Source organism: Exophiala xenobiotica, assembly GCF_000835505.1.
Source record: "Exophiala xenobiotica strain CBS 118157 unplaced genomic scaffold supercont1.3, whole genome shotgun sequence".
NCBI classification, from domain to species: Eukaryota; Fungi; Ascomycota; class Eurotiomycetes; order Chaetothyriales; family Herpotrichiellaceae; genus Exophiala; species Exophiala xenobiotica.
Window position 1 is genome coordinate 526,028 of NW_013562492.1, and position 19,774 is coordinate 545,801.

The window sequence follows — 19,774 nt, forward strand, 5'->3', positions numbered from 1 at the left end:
TCAGCATATAATTCTGGCCACCAAAGCAGGTGGGACCAGGTGGACCCAGTCCCTGCCGAGACGGCTAGCCTCGGGATGCCCACAGTCATTTGCACACAGGTCATATTTTGGAACCACCAAATTCCTTCAACAATCAGGACAGGAGATCCCAAAGGAGATCCCAGTCCCAATCCCCTGTGGCGCAATTGGCTAGCGCGTCAGACTGTTAATCAACCAGGTTGTGCAGTTGTGCACGAACTGAGGCTGTTAATCAGGCAAATCTGGAGGCTGGAAGTTCGAGCCTTCCCGGGGGAGATTTCCTTTTTGCGGACTTTTGGTCTTGCCCTGCTCCAGGAAGTGATGACAGGAGGAGTTTGGGTGTGTGTGGAATTTTTTTGGACGGGAGGGGAACGATCGATGACTCAGGGCTGCCAGCCTTGTTCTGGTCGTGAAGGCTGGACGTCAGTGCTCGTCACGCGGAGGTTCCCAGCTCAGGGACTGGTCAGACAGAAAATGTTTCTAGTGTGTCGTGTGTGTCTGAGGTAGACAGTCACGGTCAGTCTAAGTTAGCTTGGGTCTGGCCATTCTGTCTCGCTTCGGCCCCCGCCTTTTGTTGAGGACAACAAGCTCAATCAGACTTGAGGAAGATCCCACTGTCCTCAAATTTCGATCAGATCCGAGGCATCTCCTGGTAGGCACTTGCCAATATTTCACCGAATTCATTTCGAGGTCTTCAAATTTGTGATCGCTGGCAAGGGTCAGTGACAATCATGACTGTAAGGAAACATTACACACCAGAGTAAGCCTTTTTGCCATCTCGCCCAACACGCCCATTGACTTCGTAGGGTCCTTCTGAGCGCTCCGAGAAGATCAGCAGCTGTACCCAGCTCAGATGGAAAGCTTGCTTTATACACACAGTCAACCTATTCATTCGAGACCCATACCAGAACCAATGAAATATGTGTCCTAGATCTCACAACCGCTCAGTCTGTCACCATCAGCAAAGACGCCAAGGCGAGCGAGCCCAGATGGACAGGCACCAACCACGAGGTCATCTGGCTGAAGGAGTGCGAAAACGGGAACACAAGCTTCGTTATCACTGATGCCACCTTCCCAGGCAAGTGTTATACCGCTGGCACTGTTCCCGGTCCCGTCTCCAACCTCAAGCTTCATGTCATCGAAGCTGGCAAAGTAGTTGTCGCCGTTGCCGGACAAGCCAACCCAGATGGCAGTCTTCATAACCCCAAGGACGTGCAGAAACCGCACAGCTCCGCTCGGCTCTACGATTCGCTCTTCGTTCGACACTGGGATGCCTACGTCACGGAGCAGAGGAATAGCATTTTCACAGGTCTCCTTCAGAAATCTCAACCCGTGGTAACCTCACGACAAGGCCGATACAATTTACTCGGCTTCAAGAACGCTTTACAAGGGTCAAGATTCGAATGTCCCATCCCGCCGTTCGGCGGTACCGACCATTTCGACATTGGGCCGACGGGGCTGGTCATCGTAGCGAAAGACCCCGATCTCAATCCCGCCACACACACCAAGGGCGACTGCTATTTCCTGCCCAAGACAGACATGATGGACATGAGCCCACCTCGCTTCCGTCGGATTCGTGTTCCCAAGCTGCATGGTGCAGCCACCTCCCCGGTTTTCTCCCCGTCCGGTGAGTCCATCGCATTCCTCAAGATGGCCGTCGATGGCTACGAAAGTGACAAGAACCGAATTGTCCTCGTCCACGGCCTTGGTTGCGACGACGAGCTCTCGGCCACCGAACTCATGCACACGAGCGACAGCAAAGGCGGCTGGGACCGGTCGCCTAGCTCTCTGAAGTGGACCCCAGACGGCAAAACCCTGCTCATGGAAGCCGAAGACACCGGACGCGGATGTCTTTTCGCACTTGACCTGAACCTTGAAGCACCCGGTCCGAACTGGCGGCCTCGCCAACTCACTCACTCAGGCTATATAATTGACCTGGCTCCGCTTTCCTCTGACTCACACCTCTTCCTCGTCTCGAGCAATAGCCTCGTCGACAACAGCACATACACTATCGTCGACTCATCCGGCCAATCGGCACCAGTGCCACTCTCATCCTTTTCGAATGGCGGCGCTCGCTTCGGCCTGTCGCCCCAACAAGTCTCGTCGCTATGGTGGAAAGGCGCAAACTCTCACCCGGTCCACGCGTGGATGATGCGTCCGTCATTCTTCCGCGCCGACCACAAGTATCCCCTGGCATATCTGATCCATGGCGGCCCACAAGGCGCTTGGAACGACCAGTGGTCAACGCGTTGGAATCCCGCTGTTTTCGCGGAGCAAGGGTATGTCGTCGTTTGTCCAAATCCGACTGGCTCAACCGGATACGGGCAGGGATTCACCGACGCAATTCGGAACGAGTGGGGTGGACTACCCTACGTAGATCTCGTCAAGGGCTTCGAGTATATCGAGGCGGAACTGAACTTTGTCGATACGACCAGGGCGGTGGCACTCGGTGCGTCCTACGGAGGCTACATGATGAACTGGATGCAGGGCCACGATTTAGGACGCAAGTTCAAAGCGCTCGTCTGTCATGATGGCGTATTCAGCATGACAGGCCAAGTGGCCAGCGAAGAGCAGTATTTCCCGGTCCATGACCTTGGAGGGCCGATTTGGGAGAGGCAGGAGATGTATGACCGCTGGGATCCGAGCCGGTTTACGAAGAACTGGGCCACGCCGATGCTGGTGATTCACAATGAGCTGGACTATCGGCTGACAATCTCTGAGGGGCTGAGCGCCTTTAACGTGCTGCAGATGAGGGGAATAGAAAGTCGGTTCTTGAGTTTTCCGGACGAGAACCATTGGGTCTTGAAGCCGGAGAATAGTCTCGTCTGGCATCTTGTGGTAGTCAATTGGATCAACAATTTCGTTGGACTGCCGAAGCTGGTTGACAGGCAGGGCAGGGACGGATCCACGTTTGCGAGGCATGGTCGTAGGGGGGAGGTTGTGAGAAGGGTTGGGGCGGCGCACTTGGAGCAGTGAAGACTGCAATCTGTGAACATATTCGGACATGGCAAAATGAAGTAGGAGTTTGTAAGCGACACTTCATGTTGACTGCATCAGGCATCAGAAGGTTTGGAGCAAATAGGTACGGACGATGGTGTTCCAATGGCCGTTGGCGGTGTTTTGAGGTTGAATGACAGAGTCTCTCTCCTCGTATAATATACAATACAAGAGTCTTTTTGGTGAATGAACCTTACCTAGGTAATCATGCTTTTCCATGATTACTGAAGCACTCCTCCCTCACGAGCTCAGCGAGGACCTTCTTATCCAGCGGTTTCCCATCAAGCGGGCCTCCTGGCTTCAACAGCTCTTTCATGACGGGACCGGGCTTGAGCTCACCCGTCGCCGTCTGTTCACCGTGACCTCTCATCGACTCCACGGCGCTTCGCACGATGGACCTCATCTCCGACACGTCCATCATCTCCACGCTGCCCATCAACTCGTCCACGACTTCAATCTCCTTGTCCAGTTTTTCGAGTAGCTCCGGCCGGTTCGCGTCTTGGGCTTCCTGTCTCGCACTCGTACTGCTGGACCGCCGTTTGCGAAGGAGTGCGAGGATCTGCATGTCCGTCTGGACGGGGGAGGACGAGGATGCGGCTTGGTTGATTTCGGAAATCGTGCCGCGAATTACCGTCAATCTGTAGGTTGTCCAGCGTCAGCAACGGGAGTTTTTTTCTTGCTTTAAGTGTATGCTAGAAGGTGGGGTGATGAAGGCGTTCTGGCGGGCCCTTGTATGGGACTTGGGCCGACCGGAGTAAGCTGACTATCAACTGGGGCAGAAGGGACGTTGAAAGTAGCTCCGTACCTTGCCTGATCTTTTGCCCGCATGGCGGCCTTGAGATCTTGTTTCAATCTAGCGAATAGGGGAGCCGTGGGAGCTGCGGAGCTCGAGTTCCAGCGCACGCCTTGCTGAGCAAGGCTGGATTGGTAGAGGCATCTTGAGCAGAGGGGCCTTTCAGTCTGGGAGGCAAAGAGGCGGAAGGTCCGTGGTATAGACATGGTGAGCACTGGAAAAGATCGCAGGGAGATTTACGGTACTTGCGCTTCGGGGGAAAAGATGTATGACATTACGATGATTGACCAGCAAAAGTTTCGAGGTTTCCCCAGATTCCAGTTGGAGACCTCAGACGAGAGTTCCTGCGAGCTAAGCTGGAAATATACATATATCTTGCCAGAATATCAGTCCCATTCGAAGACACAGTATAAATCAACGCTGCTTTTCAGGAGGGTATGGCTCCTTTCCGTGCCTCTGCTTTTTGCCGTCATCAATGCCGTTCATAGCGCTCAACAGAAGAATATCTCGGCATTCCACGAATGAGAGGTAATCAAGGCGTAGGGGAAATCGTGTACACATGTCTGGCATGCCGACGGTGAGCTGGTCTCAGACAACATTGTTGTTTATGAAGTTGGCTTGCTGTTAGCTGGCCACAAAATCAGGTCCTTGGTTGTGCTGCTTCTCGGCACTTCGGCTCGAGTTATGCTGCCCTCTTTCAATCCCTTTTACCTAAGGGAAATGTGCAGTATACAGTACGACTAACATCACCCGTAGTCCGCTGATTGACGCTCGGCTAGCTCTATCAAGGCAACCTCACGTGGTGAGTCATATGCGGGATGGATATAAGAGTCCTGGTATAACTACCATTTGCATTTATATTCTTTGTTCATTGCTATTCTGCAGTCGATTTCCTGCCATTGGATAGGCCTGACTGCCTGTAAGTTTGATTTAGGTGAGACGCAACTGATCCGGGAACGGCAAAATACCCTTTGGCTATTGCACAAGCTGTCCCAATTCCAAGACAAAGCATTCGAACAGAGTCTCCTCCGCAAGCATGGCAACGAGCCAGTCTCCGACGCCTGTCAAGGCGCCTGCGCATGTTCTGTCCTTGCTGGATAGACTCCACAAATTATCGATGGTCCAAGAAGAGGCAGTGACTGCCGAAGATTACAGAGCGGAAGGCTTCGACAACTTTATGCGCGATAAGTTCATTGCTCTGGACCAAGACAAATGCGAGTTTGTATACCAACTCTGTCTTGCCATCAACGCAAAGAACATCGTCGAAGCTGGAACGAGCTTCGGTGTGAGCACGATATACCTCGCTCTTGCGGTCTTCAACAACACCAAGTCCGGAGCAGCTCTCGGAACTGTCATTGCGACGGAGTGGGAGAAGTCCAAGGCCGACAAAGCCAGAGAGCACTGGAGAGAAGCGGGAGACGAGATTGCAAAGTGCATCGAGCTCCGAGAGGGCGACATTCTGGAGACGCTAAAGGATGGCTTGCCCGAAGTCGATTTGCTCCTGCTTGACAGTAAGTCTATTCGCACATGGCTCTGATCGCCTCAGCATAACTGAACAACTCCTAGTTTGGGCGCCCTTAGCTCTGCCTGTCCTCAAGCTGGTCCAACCAAGGATGCACCGCGGCGCCGTGGTCATAGTGGACAACACCATAAGTTCAGCGTCAAGGTACAAGGATCTTCTAGAGTATCTGCGAGCCTCGGGTAGTGGCTTCACAAACCTGACCTTGCCTTACACGAAGGGTTTGGAGATGAGCGTGTACATGCCATGATAATGCGCCAGTTGCTGAGATATGATATATGTTTATGGAAGCTTTCAACAAGCTGCCTCATTGCTCTTGATCGAGGGTGATCTCCATGGCTCCGCAAGCTGGCTTGATCACAAAGAAATCTACCATCGTGGCGTCCTTATCTTTCATGCTGTCTGCGATTCTAGCGGTCGGGCACGCGCGGAAGAACCGTGCTACAGCGTGAAGAAGCTCCATGCGCGCCAGGTTTTGACCTAGACAGACTGGGGCGCGAAGGTCTCCACGTTAGTAGTGGTCAACCATTTCGCACAGTATGCGTTCAGCTTACCTCTTGCGGAGCCACCAAACGCCATGAAAGCACGCTTCATGTCTGCAGTCGGCTCGAGCCATCGATCTGGGTCGAACCTTGACACACTAGTCAATGCAAATGAGATGTGGTACCGGGAAACTGTTTCTCACTTCTCAGGATCTGCCCAAACGTGCGGATTGCGGTGCAGAGTATATGCTTGGGTGGACACAGTATATCCTGCAGGAATATGGTAACCTCCAAACACAGCACCCTCCGCGGGCACGGTCCTGGGTAAGCTTGCAGGTACAGCACTGTGCAGACGTAATGTCTCTTGGATGACGTTGTTCAGATACTGCTTTTCTTCCAGTTCTCCCACTCGGGGATCAGCTGAACAAGGTTCCAGCTCTTTCAAAAGCTTGGTTTTGATGCCTGGATTCTGAAGAACTTCGTAAACAAGGTATGTCAGGGTCATTGCCGTGGTGTCAGTCCCGGCAATGATGATGTTGCTAGCTTCGTCTGCCATCAAGTCGTCTGAGAAGGGCTGTGTGCCGTCTTCGGGGTACATCTTGGAGAAAAGGGTCTTGAAACCTTCCTGGGAAGCGCGCTTAGTGTTCTCGACTGCTTTATATCCAGCATCCCGTAGTCGATCAGCAACTCTCATGAGGCGTCGCACAGCTGGTATTGGTGTCCAATTGAGCAACCAGTAAAGCAGAGGTAACTCAAGCTTGATGCCAACGGCGATCATCGCGTCCTCAATGTCCTTGATCAACTGAGGTTTCTGCACTTTCGTATGAGCGACGGGTACCTCGAGGGAAGTTTACTTTCCATACTTGCTCGTACTCGATCATCCGAAAAGGCTCGCCAAAGGCTAGCGACCCGAGAATATCGGCTGTCATCATGGTCCACCACTTCATGATATCTTCCTCGCCCTGGCTGGCGTCCCGTTTGATTTTCGAAACCGTCACGTCGATCGTGGAGATGATCATTGGCTCCCACTCCATGACAATCGCCTTGGTCCCGGCCTGTTGAAAGTATTTGCGTCTCCTCCGAGCTTCAGCGAGGCCACGAATGCCGAAAACACCACAAGTATCGTCCGTGGCTTGGGTGGTTGTTTGATTCTGGTACCACTCCGACTTCCTGAAACGGGTGCCGACCTTGTGGATCTGCTGTGCAGCGTTCAGGTCTGCTATCGCAATTTCTCGGGGACCGATTCGAACGTATGCCCCTGTGTGTCAAACAGCGGTCAGAAAATCAGCACAATGCTCTGAGCAGCCTGTAATTGTGGTTGAGGCCGCAAGCCTTCCATTTCGACCGTCCATTGTCTGTAAGGTGATAGTACGAGGGCAATCACTCACCATATTTCTGATGCAACTGGTGAATATAAGCGGTCCGATGGCCTGTTAAGACGGAGATCTTGAGCGGCCAAGTGGTAAAACGGGAAAGGAATGGCCCAGGTATTTCATCCAAGTCCGGGCGGAAAGCATTGAATATAGTCTCGTACTGTCAGTTATGGATAGATTATGGGCTCCATTGCACACATACCTTGGCTATTATAATTGCTGCAAAGAGTGAAAAGGCGTAGATGGTCCAACCAGCGAGAGCCTCCATCCTGATATTGAAATGTTGTTTGCACCAAGCATACTTGCGGGTTCTGGTAAGCTTATATAGAGCCACACGTGCGGAGATGGTGGGTTTGAGTGCATGTTGAAGGGTGGAAGGTCAGTCCTCTCGTCGAGACTCTGATCCAGAGCTGGGATCGAATACGAATACTGAGTCATCTCCGGAACTCGTCTCGGTCGAGGTGCGAAGACCTGCAAGCCTAAAAAAGGGGAGTGATCATCGTTCAGCTAATGAGCGAATTCAGAAACGGCAATGCCCTGCATCATCGAGAGTTGTCAGGCGTCCAAGCGTTCCGTGTGTGCTGTACTGGTACTCCCTTGGGTTTCCATCTGACCGATGTAGATCTATTGTAAGGCCTGATGAATCAACAGCCCTAGGTGGTATCCACGTCATGCATTAGGACAAAGCGTGGATATGAACAGCTGTAAGACTTTGTGGCGGTTCCTATCTCAACCAGCGACGAGGCTCAGAAAATGTGGCTGCTGATATAATCATGGCTTGGCAAGGCTGCGGTTGTGGTTGCGGCTGCGACCTGCAATTGGAGATAATCGAGAGCGCGTCAAAGCTGCCTCATTGAAGGCGCAAGGAAACATTTCTTTCAACCCAGGTCAACCGCCTTGTCCGGCTTTGAGCACGTTATTTTTCACGTTTGATCTTTCAGCTCGAGATATTGACAGGAAATCCTCGTTGTTTTTTTCAAACCCGCCTTGGGCGGCTTGTTACCATTAATGCATCTCTACAAATAATTTCAGCTTGCGGCCGAACGCGATCTTCACAACCATGGCTACCACGATTCAACAAACACCAGCGCGACCTGTTCCTGGTGTGTGGCCTCAGACTCCGGTTACACGGCCTGCGATACCTGCGCCTTCGTTCCAATCGCCCGGGACGCCTTTCTCCCGCCCTTCCCTTACACCTCATGGCACTTCCACTGCCCTCGCGACCACGAGATCCTCCGATACTCCAGCTCAAAGCTCAATACGGCAGCCCGAATCTCTCGAACCCCTAGAAAGAGCGGCGCGCACGATCAATGAAGCCTTCACGAACGAGTCGCGGTTTCCAGAGGTGGACGGCTATTTATCTCAGGGTTATTCTGCAGACTATGACATACAATCTTCGACATCATGGGCGCCTTTCCAGAAAGCTGGTGTATACAAAATTCCCGACGAGATCTTTGAGCAGTACAACAATGCGCAGCTATCCACCAGTATGGGCCTTTTTGCAGAATTGAGGCATGCTTGGACAACTATTGACAATGCATTGTACATGTGGGATTATACCTCGCCAAAGCCCGAGCTGCTGGGGTTTGAAGGTCAGCCACATAGTATACTCACCGTCAAGCTGGCAGTGCCTCGCCCTGGTGTCTTTCTGCCCCATATTACCCATGTCATTGTTTTGGCCACGACTTCCGATATTCTGCTACTGGGGCTGGGAACCGATCCAAGCCCTGGCGCATCTGCCGGACTATCCCTCTTCCAGACGGGTATGTCGACTTCAGTGAAAGGTCTGGACATCAGCGTTATCGCCTGCTCAACGAAAACGGGAAGAATCTTCTTTGGCGGGCGATCAGAGAATGAGCTTTATGAACTCCTCTACCAACAAGAAGATCGATGGTTTTCCAGCCGCTGTTCGAAGATCTGTCACACTAGTGGCGTGACAAAGTCTTTAACGTGGACCTGGGATTCTTTGAGAGGAACGTCCAAGGAGTATGTGGCGCAGATCGTGGTTGACGACAGTCGAGACATGTTGTACACACTATCTTCCACCTCGAATATCCGTGCGTTTCATGTGGAATCCGACGGTACCTTGCGAAAAGTGATCGACAAACCTGTTGATCAGATTTATGCCAACATAGGTCACATCGTCAATCAGAACGAGTCCTTGAATCCACGCATTCCCATCGTGGCCATCTCAGCCATACCTGCATCCGAGGCATCGAGATATCACCTAGTGGCCACCACAGCCACGGGGTACCGAATATATCTTAGTGCGACCAGCTCCAGTTACTGGTCGTCAACAAGATCGAGTGGGAACATCACCATGCAGGCTCAGCATGTGAAAACTCCGCCTGTAACCACTGCCCCAGGTCCATCATCGGCTTCTGTAGGCTCAGATCCATCAAACAATGTTCATCAGCCTATCAAGACTCTTACGATGACCAGACTTGCGGCAAGATATTCACCCGGCTACTTCTTTTGTTTCGTTGCCAGGGACGCCAATGCTCAGACAGATCAATTATTTGTCTCCGCGCCGGACGCTGGCAGGTTGATAAGGCCTCCTGAAGCCGGCCAACCCAGTCGGACGGCTGAATCCGCCATCTGGCTGTCATTAGGCAGCCGCGCCGAGGACGTTGGGCTCGTTGTACCATATTCACCCCCCGTCGCTAATTCCGTCGGCTATGGGAATGACTTGGCTGTCCAGTTCGACAAACCTACACCAGAGATAGCCATCCTGACCAACACCGGGGTCCACATCATCAAACGGCGGAGACTAGTGGATATATTTGCTGCTGTCAGTCGTCAAGGTGGCTCTGAAGGTTTTCAGAATGAGGTCAACAATTTGATTCGAGCGTACGGAAGGACGGAAACTCTGGCAACAGCGCTTGCAGTGGCTTGCGGTCAAGGCGTTGAAGTGACCAAGGACACATACTCGGCACGGGTTAATGACCCTGAAGTGCTTGAGTCGGCGCGGAAAACGTTCATCGAATATGGCGGCAAGCCCAGCATCAACCAAAACTCGATTACCGACAAGTCTGTCCCTCTCATCGACGCCGTACGGCCTTCACCCCGACATGCAGCCATCGCTCTGTATCTCTCGCGGATATTGAGATCGACCTGGAAAAATGTGATTGCGGCTGAGACCGTGACTCCTGCGGGATACCAGATCAATCCTGCTGTGCCTGTGAAGAAGTTGAGAGACGTGCAAGAAGCTCTGTCTGCGCTTCAACGATTCTTCAAAACCAACAAGAGCTTCATCAAGGGGCTGAGTGGCCCAGATGACCTATCAAGTACCAGTACAAAAGACGACGAAATTGCGCTGAAGGGAGAACACCGTGCTCTGCACTCCCTCGTCAAGTTCACCTCCGATACCATTGAAGGGCTATCTTTCATTCTAGTCCTTTTTGATGAGAAGGTTGCTGAATTAATTCCACTTCTTCCAGAAGCATCCAGACCGCAAATGCTGAAGTTGACTTTCGAGGAGCTTTTCACGACGAAGAAAGGTTATGATCTTGCAAAGGAACTGGTCAAGGCTATTGTTAACCGCAATATTGCCAAGGGATCCAATGTTGAGACGATAGCTGAAGCTCTGAGAAGAAAATGCGGCAGCTTCTGTAGCGCAGATGATGTCGTGATTTTCAAGGCGCAGGAGCAGCTTAAGAGGGCCGCCGAGGCAGGGGGCAATGCTGAGCTCTCACGAAATTTGCTAAACGAAAGCTTGAAGCTTTTTGAGCAGGTTGCTCATAGCCTTCCAATGGATTATCTACAATCAGCGACCCAACAGTACACGAATCTCCAATTCTTTGCTGGAGCGATACAATTGGCGCTACGAGTCGCGCACGAGAAGGACAAGGCCAACGAGGCGCTATCCTGGATGGCCGAGGGCCGCCCGGAGTCGGATGGTCGAAAGGCCAAGTTCGATATGAGGACACAGTGTTACGACCTCATCCACGATGTTGTCAGTGCCGTTGACAGAAGCATCGAGCAAGGGCCTAGCTTCGTTGACGGAAGGCCCACCCTCGCTGCCACCAGAAGGAATGAAGCCTACGATGTGATCAGCAGATCGAAAGATGAAGCGTTCTTGACCAATCTCTACGATTGGTATATCCAACAAGGATGGTACGACCGACTTCTAGCAACCGAATCGGCATTTATCGTCACTTATTTGCAACGAAAATCCTCCGAAGACATCACGTACGCAGATTTGCTGTGGAAGTACTACGGACAGACCAACCAATTCTCAGATGCCGCTAAGATACAATTGCAGCTTGCACGCAGTCCATTTCCACTTACTCTTGAGAAGAGGATTGAATATTTGAGCAGAGCTAAAGCCAACGCTTCGACATACACCCCAGGAGGCAACCGCAAAATGAAGCAGCAGCTGTTGTTGGAGATCTCCGAACTTCTTGATGTCGCCATCATCCAGGACGAAATCCTGCAGCGGTTGATTGACGATACTCGACTGACCGGAGATCGAAGGAAGGACGTCCTCGATCGTGTCAATGGCGCCATTCTTGACATCACTAGCCTGTTCAACGATTTCGCCGATAACGCCGCCTACTATGACCTTTGCCTTCTGATCTACCAGGTTGCAGACCACCGAGACGCGTCACAAATCAAACAGACATGGCAGCAATTATTGCAATCTGTGCACGACAAGACGCTTGATGAGGGACAGATCCAGCCCTTCGAAGCTATTGCCGAACAGGTCCGAAGCCTTGGTAGCAAACTTCGAGTGTCCGAGACGACTTTCCCAATTCAAGCACTGCTGCCTATCCTTGAGAAGTATTCCTTTGAAAATCAGCGAAACGTTGCACCGCCTCATTGGGTCGTGGACATTTTCCTGGACCTGGAGATCCCGTACGAGCGGCTCTTTGAGGTTTTGGAGACGATGTTCTTCACCGGAGACCCACCGTTCATGGGTACAAACCGCAAATACATCGCCTCGGAACTGGTTTATGTTGTCGGCAAATGGTTCCATGACTCTCTGAGAGCTGGTACTGTCATCTTTGGCAGTGAAGCTGGAGCCGCGCGAGTCGAAGAGACTTTGCAAGTGTTTTTGCAACAAGGGAAAGCCGCGGGTGTTGACGAGGAGACGACTCAAGTCTGCCGCGCCGTGATAGAGCAAATTGGTCAGCTGTTGGCCTGAAGCAAGAGTACGGGCACAGTCCAGGGATGCATTGTGGTTCCGCTTGGAGACTTGCACTGTACCATCAGTAGTGATTCACGTTTATGTTGGTTGAGACAAATGGAAAAGCGGAAGATCTGTGTCGACAGGGTGAAATATATATCAGTCATCCTGGCTTGATCGTCTTTGGAAATGGAAAAGCTGTTGTGGGCAACTGAATTGCATTAGTGCCAGGTAGCCAGACTGATGCTTGAGAATCAATGACAACGAGGAAGGGACCTGCAAATGTCTTTTCCATCGGAGCACATTTAAATCTCATGCTGCGTGCATGACATCCATTTTGTCTCGCACCGGAGTCGATCCACACCGCAACGTATATTCTCAATGTACTCCGTAGCTATGTACGTGTTCAGGCGAGACGGGCTGGACCCTGACATTTGAGACATGCTGATCTCACTCCGCAGGTATGCCCAGCTTGCCAGGTGACAAAAAACTTGCAGGCTACTAGGCGTAGCCTCACATGCATCCAAGCACATTGGGCCGTGGCTCAGATCGAAGGCAGTGATGGCAGTCTCTTATTCGAGCATCGGTCAGAAAGTACGCCGGAAAGCGAGAGGCAGACTCGACCCTCATCAATTGGTAAGGCTGAATAGCTCGAAGTGGCGTGGGTGTGTGTGTGTGTGTGTGTGTGTGTGTGTGTGTGTGTGTGTGTGTGTGTGTGTGTGTGTGTGTGTGTGTGTGTGTGTGTGTGTGTGTGTGTGTGAGGCACCCTCTTCCGAGGTTTCAACGCTTTGAAAGATGATGGAGGCTCCAAAGATGCATACGGCAAGTCGCAGCCGGCAGCAAGGCACGTTTGGCGGCGGTGAAAGACTTGGTACAGCTTGCGGTGTCCTCAGAAGCCGCCTGTCAAACTTCTGCCATCAGTGAGTCGATAACCGGACTCCCTCCTTGGAGAGAGGAAGGACAGTTGGTGGGCCTTAACAAGTACGAAGCTGACCTGGGTGAAAATGAGGTGAAAATGCACCCAGAGGGAAAAGTCGAGGGATTGGTAAAAAGCTCGGGTTCGAGTTCCAGGGCTCAAATGAGGCGAAGAACTACAATCAGAGATCAGCGCCTGCAATCGATGCTGCGGTCTTAAGTGCAATACTGTGAGTACACCATAATCTGTCCTCAGTTTGCGACTAAGCGACGAAGACTAGACACAGCAGAGAGTCGACAGCACAACAGCGAGCTACGAAAGTTGATCACGAGTCAAGCGGCCGAGACCGTCCAAAAGATGCTGATCCAGAGTTCTCATCTCGCTGGCCATTTTCAAGATGCGCTTGGCCGTGTGTCCCTTTCGTCGGAAGTCCTGCGCGACGAGATTCTGCAGGAATTGATGCGAACGAAAGAGGAGCTTCAGCGTGAGCTGAAGACCGATTTCTGGCGCAATGTGAACTCATCAACATTGCTCACAACGCCCGACCTATCGAATCCGGAACGTTATGCGCGGATTCGATCACGTTCAAAGAGAAACGCCCCTGTAAGATACACCAAAGCTGTTGTGCGATGGCTACCTGACGACCCAAGTCCCGACGGAAGCAATCCGGACTCGAACCAGGACGAGCATCTGGTACAGCTCCTGACAGCCGACCGGATCTGGAAGGCTGGCTCTTGATCATTTGTCTCACAATCGGAACTGCTTCCACCGGCCCTTTAGTGCGGAAGGCCATTCAGCATCTGGCAGCACAAACGCAGCATGAGCCCTTAACGGTCTTTGTGCTACTGCTGACTGCTTCATATCTTCTTCGATGCCATCTGCGCTTACCTGCTCAGGCCTCTCTCCTATCTGATAGCAGCGTCAGTTTTGAGGACCCCTTTGGCAGCACTTTTAGCATTCCTTTTCCCCAATGCGAACATTAGGAGATATTTTGCGGTTTCCTCAGGGTTCATTTCAAGGACCGGCCTGGTTTGCACCGAGTACTATGCAAGCATTTTCTCTTGAAGCTTAAAGGTTCTCAGCCTGAAGTGATCGAAGAAGATGTATGGCATGAAACGGTGAAACCTCGTTCAAGCATAACGATGCATATGGGATTTATATACGGTGCTCATACTTGTCCAAGATGTCGTGAGGCCCTCGAAAGTTCAAAGATACAACAACTGCTCTCATGGTAAACGTTCAAGTCTTTTTGATGTTCGCCGGCTAATTCTCCACAGTAAGAACTGCAATGAGCAATACATTGAAGCAGCATTCCGAGATCCCATGGAGTGGATGACTTGGAAGACGCCCAGGACGAGGAGCAGACTGAGGTAGAAGAAGAGCGTGGCCGGCTCCGTACCGCTTCCCTGACACGGAATGTATCAGTGTTATACTGACGATATCGATAGCCACCACATCGCTGGACAATCACCCGGAATATCTGGACACCCAACACCGCTCAAATTCCATGGGTGATACGCAGATTGTGCACGTAAGTCAAAGTCATCGCAATGCTCAGGTGTTAGAAGAAGATATTGCACTTTTCAAGCATTTGGCTTTGTCGTTGCCAGATGCAAGAGACTCGGTGCACCAGATTGAACAAGAATTTATGTCGTACGACTATCCCGAAGGGAAACGGCCAATTCTGCAGCACCTGGACTTATATGACGATTAACTCCGCAGCGGCAATATCTACCATTTCCTCATTGAGAAGCTGAACTACAGCTGGACCAGTGCCTCGTGGGCTGCTCTCGATCCACGACCCGGAGGTGAAGAACAGCTGTCAACACATCCCAATCAGTTTCAAACTATCGAAAGGGTTCGAAGCCATGAGTCGGAGCCGCAGAGCGCAACTCTATAAATTGCTTAATAAATACAATTCAAAGATCCGAGAACCTGGATGCGTCTACCATGTAACTCACATAACCACTACGATGTCGAGGGCCAAGCGAATGGAGGATGGCTCTCAAGAAATTGAAGTGTTCTGCATGGAAGTTGCCATACAACGGATCAGGGTCCGGCCTTCAATATCACTCAGATGGGAAGATTGTCTTTGGGATCGAGAAGCATTGCCAACGTGTCATGAGCTTGTGGAAAGAAATATATCGTCCGATGATAATGGTCGGGTTTGGATCCTAGCTGGACCAGATTGCGTTGTAACTTGTAATGGTGTCAAGCACGGTGAGTCGAATTCTGGAAGAACGGCAGTGCGTCTTCATCAGAACGATGTGTTGGCTTTCGATGTCAGAGGTTCGTTTACCGAGGATAATCGCAACCACCCTGACAGGGTCGTGGCCGTCGTGGAATATGCCGGCGTGCCAGGCATGGATACTAAAATCAGGAGCCCTGACCTTGCAAAATCAAGCGACGAACGTGTCGGCGCCACGTCCAAACAGCATCACGTTGGCGATCTCCCGGAATTCCAGGACACCAACAGTCAAGAGACGAGCGAGGATCAACCCTTCGATCTGGGCGGGGATTGTGACGGTATCTCAGTAGCCCCTGCACTTCTCCCAGTCGAACCGAGCCTTGTGTGAAGGATTCACCAACCCCCCTCTCGTCTCCTCCTACCCAAGTTCAGATTCCAGCGACGACGAATCTGCGAATGATCGACGCAAGTTGCGCAAAGGACGGATCATGGCATCCATTGCCGATGGAGTTCTGATACGTTCACTACAGTCCAATGCAATTGATCTTGTCGACACTGGCAGAAGACATGCTCTCGTGTCTGCAAGCGGATCCGAGGCCGAAGATGAGTGTGGTAGTCTCAATGAAACCAGTGATGGACACGATGCAACGCACCAGGCAGCCGAAAGCGAGAAGCCTCCAGGGAAGCGAGTAAAGAAGACGCTTGTCACTGCAGAGCAGGAGCATCACAAGGTAGCTGACTTGGATTGTAGCGACGGTTCTGATTAGGGCATGACGGGGTTCTAGTTAGGCCCCGAGGCTCAAGTGAAATAGGAGCGACTGGCACCCAGGTGGCACCTAACAGGCGGGGCTCACTAGGCAGGTCTCTCACGTGATGCTACCTAAGCTGTAGACCCGACTCGCCGAGCACAATGGCCTTCGTTCTTCTTTTGTGCCTCTTAGTATCTACCTACCTTAGGTACCTATCTTAACTGGCATCTTAATGTCATGGGTGGTCGAGTCTGCGTTATTGAACAACTTTGCTGAGCCTCATATCCTTTGACTGGCCCATCTTGGTCTGCCAATATCCCGGAAACCGAACCACCACTTGTGCTAAACGAAGATGACGGCAACGCAGCACCCCCAACCAAGGCCATTGTCGGCTCGGAAACTCGACATTCTATACCTCGTCTTCTTCGTCATACATATTCCTATCATGCTTTGTGAGTTTTACTTTCTTCATGCATGAAATTGAGCTTTCGGCAACCGTGCAGGCCTCAGCTCCAGATGACAGCCGACCCTGATACCACTTGATTGTTCGAGACAGTCGAAAGATGCGATATGTTCTGCGTCCTGACAGGAGCCGAGAGAGCCTCGCTGCCTAGGTATCTCAGAGCTCGAGCTGACCCGATGACAATGATGAACCTGTTCCAGCATGTCTCCTGCTATACCGCCATCGCCATCACCCGCCTCGCCTCATCATCCCCTTTTATTCGACATGTTCCTCCCGTCTCCCGGCGAGCTGGGGACCAAGTTGCCTTCCTATATCCCGCGGACTGCCATATAGTCATGCACGATCATACGCCCCTCCCTCCTCATTCCCATCTTTCAAACCCTCACTAACGCCAGATACCTCTTTTGGTAGTAATCGACCTGGGCCCCTTCATCCCCTCCGCCATTCGACCCCAACTCTCCCACACCCTACGCGAGTACCACATCCAAACGTCCAAAGACCGCTTCTTCACCGACCCGCCCGCCTGGTTCACCATGTACATGTACCTCGAGGCCATCTACCACGTCCCGCTGAGCGCGTGGATGACCTGGGCCATTCCCAACGGTACGAGTAACCCCGACTTTCCGCCCCTCGATCCATCATACTGAGAAACTCATTTCTGCATTCTGACTGACCCTTCAATCACCACCCATCTCTGCATAGTACGAGTAGTACTGACCACTGACCACTGACCACTGACCACATCAAAATCTCAGATCACATCATGGTCCCGTTGAACTTGTTGATCTTCGCCCTCGAAACCGCCGTTACAACACTCACTTGCGTCGTCGAAATGGGCTCTTGGGACGGATACACCGCGGAACAGATGAATGGGTTGTATGCGCTGTATCTACCATATTTGGCTCTTGGTAAGTCTGTGCCGCTGTCTCTATCTCCCTCCATCTCCCTCTCTGCAATATCAGTGGTTGTGTCTACGGTATATTGCACATGGACGGTACCGAAGGAAAATGCGACATCACGACCACGGTCCAGAGTGGATTCGGTTTGGATTTAGATTTGATGTATTTATGCTGACAAACTGTGAATAGCGGCGCTGATCGGAGTCGATGCGTATACTAGAGTCAGAAAGCAGATCTTGGGCGGCGGGCAGACGATAAAGGGGAAGACAACGTAGTCCCTCCCACCAAGATAGCAAGATGACTAGATTGCAAAAACGGGCTGTCGTCTAGCTATGATTCTCAGCTGTACAACTCCTTACGCCATGCATAAGTTTGTTTGCTGTGCACTGACTGACATACTCGATCCAAGCGCTGGCACAAGCCTTTCCTTCCCAAAACATGATTACTCCTCAGCCAATGTCTGACCTTCCCTCAGCCCTTCCACCTTCAGCTCCTCGCCCATTGCTCTGCGGTAGATATCCCGTACGTTTTCCGTGACTGTTTCGAAGTGACTTGACGCATCGAAGCTGTTGGAAATGAAGATCTGATCATTCACACCACTCTCCAAAGGCTGGTACAGCGGAATTGGTGGGCCCATGAACTTCTCTTCGATCCGACCCAGCCGCTCTAGACCTGGCTGCAGTTCGAGATGGTGATTCGCAGAGGTTTCGGCGATCGTGGACACAATGGCGATGTAGTACCCTTTAGGGCAGACGTTGTGGGCGGAAGAAACCATGGCGATATAGATGTCGTGTTTGCGGCCAACCTGTGACTGTGGGATGATGAGTTGCAGTGAATCACTATCGCCCGTCTTGTCAAGTGGGTGGTTGAGGATGCAGATTGCTTTCAGCAAATGGCCAACTACCTGCACTTTGCCAGGGAAGTAGGATGGATCACCGAGAATCATCTTCGTCTTGGTGCTGAACTTCATACCATCTCCTTCTTCGCCTCGTTCGCGCATCGTCGCTTTGATGGCACTGATTTTGCCGCCTTCGTACTGCAGTTCGTCCACAGATGTGTTCAACATGTAGGTTCCTCCGTAGATAGCAGAGAGACGAGCGAAGCCCTGAGGAAGTTCGCCTAGACCGTAGAGAGGGTATATGTAGGGGGATTTGCCGTAGCGAGCCATCGAATTGGCGTAGAGTCGAATTCTCTCGACCGTTTCCTTGGCCATTCCTGGTTCGTTGATGTAATCGTCAGTTGGGTAGAGGGCCATTGAGTGGCCGATAAAGTCTCGAGTTGTTGCTTCTAGGCCGAACTTGTCGTAGACCTCTTTCATTGTGCATTTATTTAGGTTGAGTCCTGCAAGACCTGTCAATAATAGCCTACATTCTTTCACCGCAGCAACGCACCATTATGTGTCGAAGGGTTGCTCTCGTCAAAAGCGCCAACCCATTCCAAAAACTTTTTGGCCCGTCTCTTCTCGAATAGACCCATCAATGGTGAGCTGAGTGCTTCGCCAGCAGTAGAGGGGACCTTGGCCACGGTGGCTCTGGGCCCTGTTCCCTGTTGTACAAAGCTGCCTGCGATCTGCTTGAACTCGAGGTATCGGGTCACATCGGTAGAAACGAGGATGTTGGTGAGTTCACCGTTGGCCATGAGGAGTTTGGGGACGAGGTCGACGTTCCAATCATTGACTCGGCCGTATTTCTTCCATGGCTCTTGTCCATCTGAGAAGTTGCCATATTTCTTGAATAGCTAGTTCCAAATGTCAGACATCGTGCTCTTGAATCTCCTCTGCGTTCTGCTTACAGTCTCGATATTTACTGAGGCAGCTTCGCTGTCAGATTGTCAGTTTTCATCCTTCGTGTTGTTCCAGGGAGCCTGCGATCTCGTACCCGCCGTAGTGATCGTTTCGGTCAATGTGGAGGACTTTCTTGCCTTTGACTGAAAGCACACTGCGACCGTCAGCATAAGGTCCTTCAAAAGGGCGTTTTGATCTCCTCACCCAGAGAGCACGCATTCCGTCAAGCCTAATCATCGCAGTCCAGTCAGTAAGGAGGGGCAGATGATAGTGACGCAGTCATACCTGTGCCTAGGACGATGACATCGTACTCTGGAGCAATTTCCTCCATGGTGGCCAGACTGAACGGAGAAAGATAGTGATAAGTGAACGCTATGCAGGTGCTAGGAAAGAGAGATGGGTTGGAGGGTCGGTGAACACTGGAACAGTGGTTGTTGGCGCACTATCCCACGGAAGGACTGGCGGT

At 51.7% G+C, this 19,774-nt stretch overlaps 10 protein-coding genes and 1 non-coding gene across 12 annotated transcripts; 7 read left to right on the top strand and 4 right to left on the bottom strand.

Moving 5' to 3' along the window:
- Positions 1–170: 170 nt before the first annotated feature.
- PV05_04364 lies at positions 171–294 on the top strand. Its single transcript has one exon. It is a non-coding gene; the product is annotated as a tRNA-Asn (tRNA).
- Positions 295–648: 354 nt separating this feature from the next.
- Positions 649–3,206, top strand: PV05_04365 (uncharacterized protein). Its single transcript, XM_013460763.1, has 2 exons — positions 649–778; positions 825–3,206. Exons 1-2 carry the CDS (start codon positions 750–752, stop codon positions 2,992–2,994), a joined length of 2,199 nt encoding a protein of 732 aa, XP_013316217.1. The 5' UTR covers positions 649–749; the 3' UTR covers positions 2,995–3,206.
- On the bottom strand, positions 3,111–4,093 carry PV05_04366 (uncharacterized protein). Its single transcript, XM_013460764.1, has 2 exons — positions 3,821–4,093; positions 3,111–3,653 (listed from the first exon to the last, which is right to left on the bottom strand). Exons 1-2 carry the CDS (start codon positions 4,012–4,014, stop codon positions 3,221–3,223), a joined length of 627 nt encoding a protein of 208 aa, XP_013316218.1. The 5' UTR covers positions 4,015–4,093; the 3' UTR covers positions 3,111–3,220.
- A 428-nt stretch (positions 4,094–4,521) lies between these two features.
- Positions 4,522–5,792, top strand: PV05_04367. 2 transcript variants are annotated; one of them, XM_013460765.1, is made up of 3 exons: positions 4,522–4,644; positions 4,733–5,319; positions 5,375–5,792. In XM_013460765.1, the coding sequence occupies exons 2-3, from the start codon at positions 4,845–4,847 to the stop codon at positions 5,575–5,577; spliced, it is 678 nt and encodes a 225-aa protein (XP_013316219.1). In that variant the 5' UTR covers positions 4,522–4,644; positions 4,733–4,844; the 3' UTR covers positions 5,578–5,792. The 2 variants fall into 2 exon arrangements, with proteins under 2 accessions (XP_013316219.1, XP_013316220.1); XM_013460766.1 differs by lacking the exon at positions 4,522–4,644 and having other exon boundaries at positions 4,692–5,319.
- Positions 5,635–5,921, bottom strand: PV05_04368 (uncharacterized protein; the record flags this gene model as incomplete). Its single annotated transcript, XM_013460767.1, has 2 exons — positions 5,635–5,816; positions 5,882–5,921. 2 exons carry the CDS (start codon positions 5,919–5,921, stop codon positions 5,635–5,637), a joined length of 222 nt encoding a protein of 73 aa, XP_013316221.1.
- An 87-nt stretch (positions 5,922–6,008) lies between these two features.
- On the bottom strand, positions 6,009–7,450 carry PV05_04369 (uncharacterized protein; the record flags this gene model as incomplete). The annotated part of the gene is made up of 4 exons (XM_013460768.1): positions 6,009–6,620; positions 6,673–7,067; positions 7,198–7,336; positions 7,385–7,450. 4 exons carry the CDS (start codon positions 7,448–7,450, stop codon positions 6,009–6,011), a joined length of 1,212 nt encoding a protein of 403 aa, XP_013316222.1.
- A 599-nt stretch (positions 7,451–8,049) lies between these two features.
- PV05_04370 (uncharacterized protein) lies at positions 8,050–12,610 on the top strand. The gene has a single exon (XM_013460769.1). It carries the CDS (start codon positions 8,243–8,245, stop codon positions 12,326–12,328), a length of 4,086 nt encoding a protein of 1,361 aa, XP_013316223.1. The 5' UTR covers positions 8,050–8,242; the 3' UTR covers positions 12,329–12,610.
- Positions 12,611–12,871: 261 nt separating this feature from the next.
- PV05_04371 (uncharacterized protein) lies at positions 12,872–13,964 on the top strand (the record flags this gene model as incomplete). The annotated part of the gene is made up of 2 exons (XM_013460770.1): positions 12,872–12,946; positions 13,482–13,964. 2 exons carry the CDS (start codon positions 12,872–12,874, stop codon positions 13,962–13,964), a joined length of 558 nt encoding a protein of 185 aa, XP_013316224.1.
- A 1,235-nt stretch (positions 13,965–15,199) lies between these two features.
- PV05_04372 (uncharacterized protein) lies at positions 15,200–16,181 on the top strand (the record flags this gene model as incomplete). Its single annotated transcript, XM_013460771.1, has 2 exons — positions 15,200–15,752; positions 15,847–16,181. The coding sequence occupies 2 exons, from the start codon at positions 15,200–15,202 to the stop codon at positions 16,179–16,181; spliced, it is 888 nt and encodes a 295-aa protein (XP_013316225.1).
- A 179-nt stretch (positions 16,182–16,360) lies between these two features.
- On the top strand, positions 16,361–17,954 carry PV05_04373 (uncharacterized protein). Its single transcript, XM_013460772.1, has 4 exons — positions 16,361–16,615; positions 17,038–17,229; positions 17,382–17,534; positions 17,715–17,954. The coding sequence occupies exons 1-4, from the start codon at positions 16,516–16,518 to the stop codon at positions 17,798–17,800; spliced, it is 531 nt and encodes a 176-aa protein (XP_013316226.1). The 5' UTR covers positions 16,361–16,515; the 3' UTR covers positions 17,801–17,954.
- PV05_04374 (uncharacterized protein) lies at positions 17,681–19,769 on the bottom strand. Its single transcript, XM_013460773.1, has 6 exons — positions 19,594–19,769; positions 19,513–19,537; positions 19,403–19,462; positions 19,317–19,344; positions 18,917–19,262; positions 17,681–18,866 (listed from the first exon to the last, which is right to left on the bottom strand). Exons 1-6 carry the CDS (start codon positions 19,637–19,639, stop codon positions 17,968–17,970), a joined length of 1,404 nt encoding a protein of 467 aa, XP_013316227.1. The 5' UTR covers positions 19,640–19,769; the 3' UTR covers positions 17,681–17,967.
- Positions 19,770–19,774: the final 5 nt, after the last annotated feature.

Bases quoted from the DNA above. Each gene is read 5' to 3' on its own strand.
- PV05_04373 (XM_013460772.1), top strand. From the start codon at position 16,516: ATGACGGCAACGCAGCACCCCCAACCAAGGCCATTGTCGGCTCGGAAA. The intron at 16,616-17,037 runs GTGAGTTTTACT...CTCTTTTGGTAG, and splicing joins ACATATTCCTATCATGCTTT to TAATCGACCTGGGCCCCTTC. The intron at 17,535-17,714 runs GTAAGTCTGTGC...AACTGTGAATAG, and splicing joins TCTACCATATTTGGCTCTTG to CGGCGCTGATCGGAGTCGAT.
- PV05_04365 (XM_013460763.1), top strand. From the start codon at position 750: ATGACTGTAAGGAAACATTACACACCAGA. The intron at 779-824 runs GTAAGCCTTTTT...TTGACTTCGTAG, and splicing joins AGGAAACATTACACACCAGA to GGTCCTTCTGAGCGCTCCGA.
- PV05_04366 (XM_013460764.1), bottom strand. From the start codon at position 4,014: ATGTCTATACCACGGACCTTCCGCCTCTTTGCCTCCCAGACTGAAAGG. The intron at 3,654-3,820 runs GTACGGAGCTAC...GACAACCTACAG, and splicing joins CGGGCAAAAGATCAGGCAAG to ATTGACGGTAATTCGCGGCA.
- PV05_04367 (XM_013460765.1), top strand. From the start codon at position 4,845: ATGGCAACGAGCCAGTCTCCGACGCCTGTCAAGGCGCCTGCGCATGTT. The intron at 5,320-5,374 runs GTAAGTCTATTC...AACAACTCCTAG, and splicing joins CGATTTGCTCCTGCTTGACA to TTTGGGCGCCCTTAGCTCTG.
- PV05_04374 (XM_013460773.1), bottom strand. From the start codon at position 19,639: ATGGAGGAAATTGCTCCAGAGTACGATGTCATCGTCCTAGGCACAG. The intron at 19,538-19,593 runs GTATGACTGCGT...TGCGATGATTAG, and splicing joins TGTCATCGTCCTAGGCACAG to GCTTGACGGAATGCGTGCTC. The intron at 19,463-19,512 runs GTGAGGAGATCA...TGACGGTCGCAG, and splicing joins ACGGAATGCGTGCTCTCTGG to TGTGCTTTCAGTCAAAGGCA.
- PV05_04370 (XM_013460769.1), top strand. From the start codon at position 8,243: ATGGCTACCACGATTCAACAAACACCAGCGCGACCTGTTCCTGGTGTG.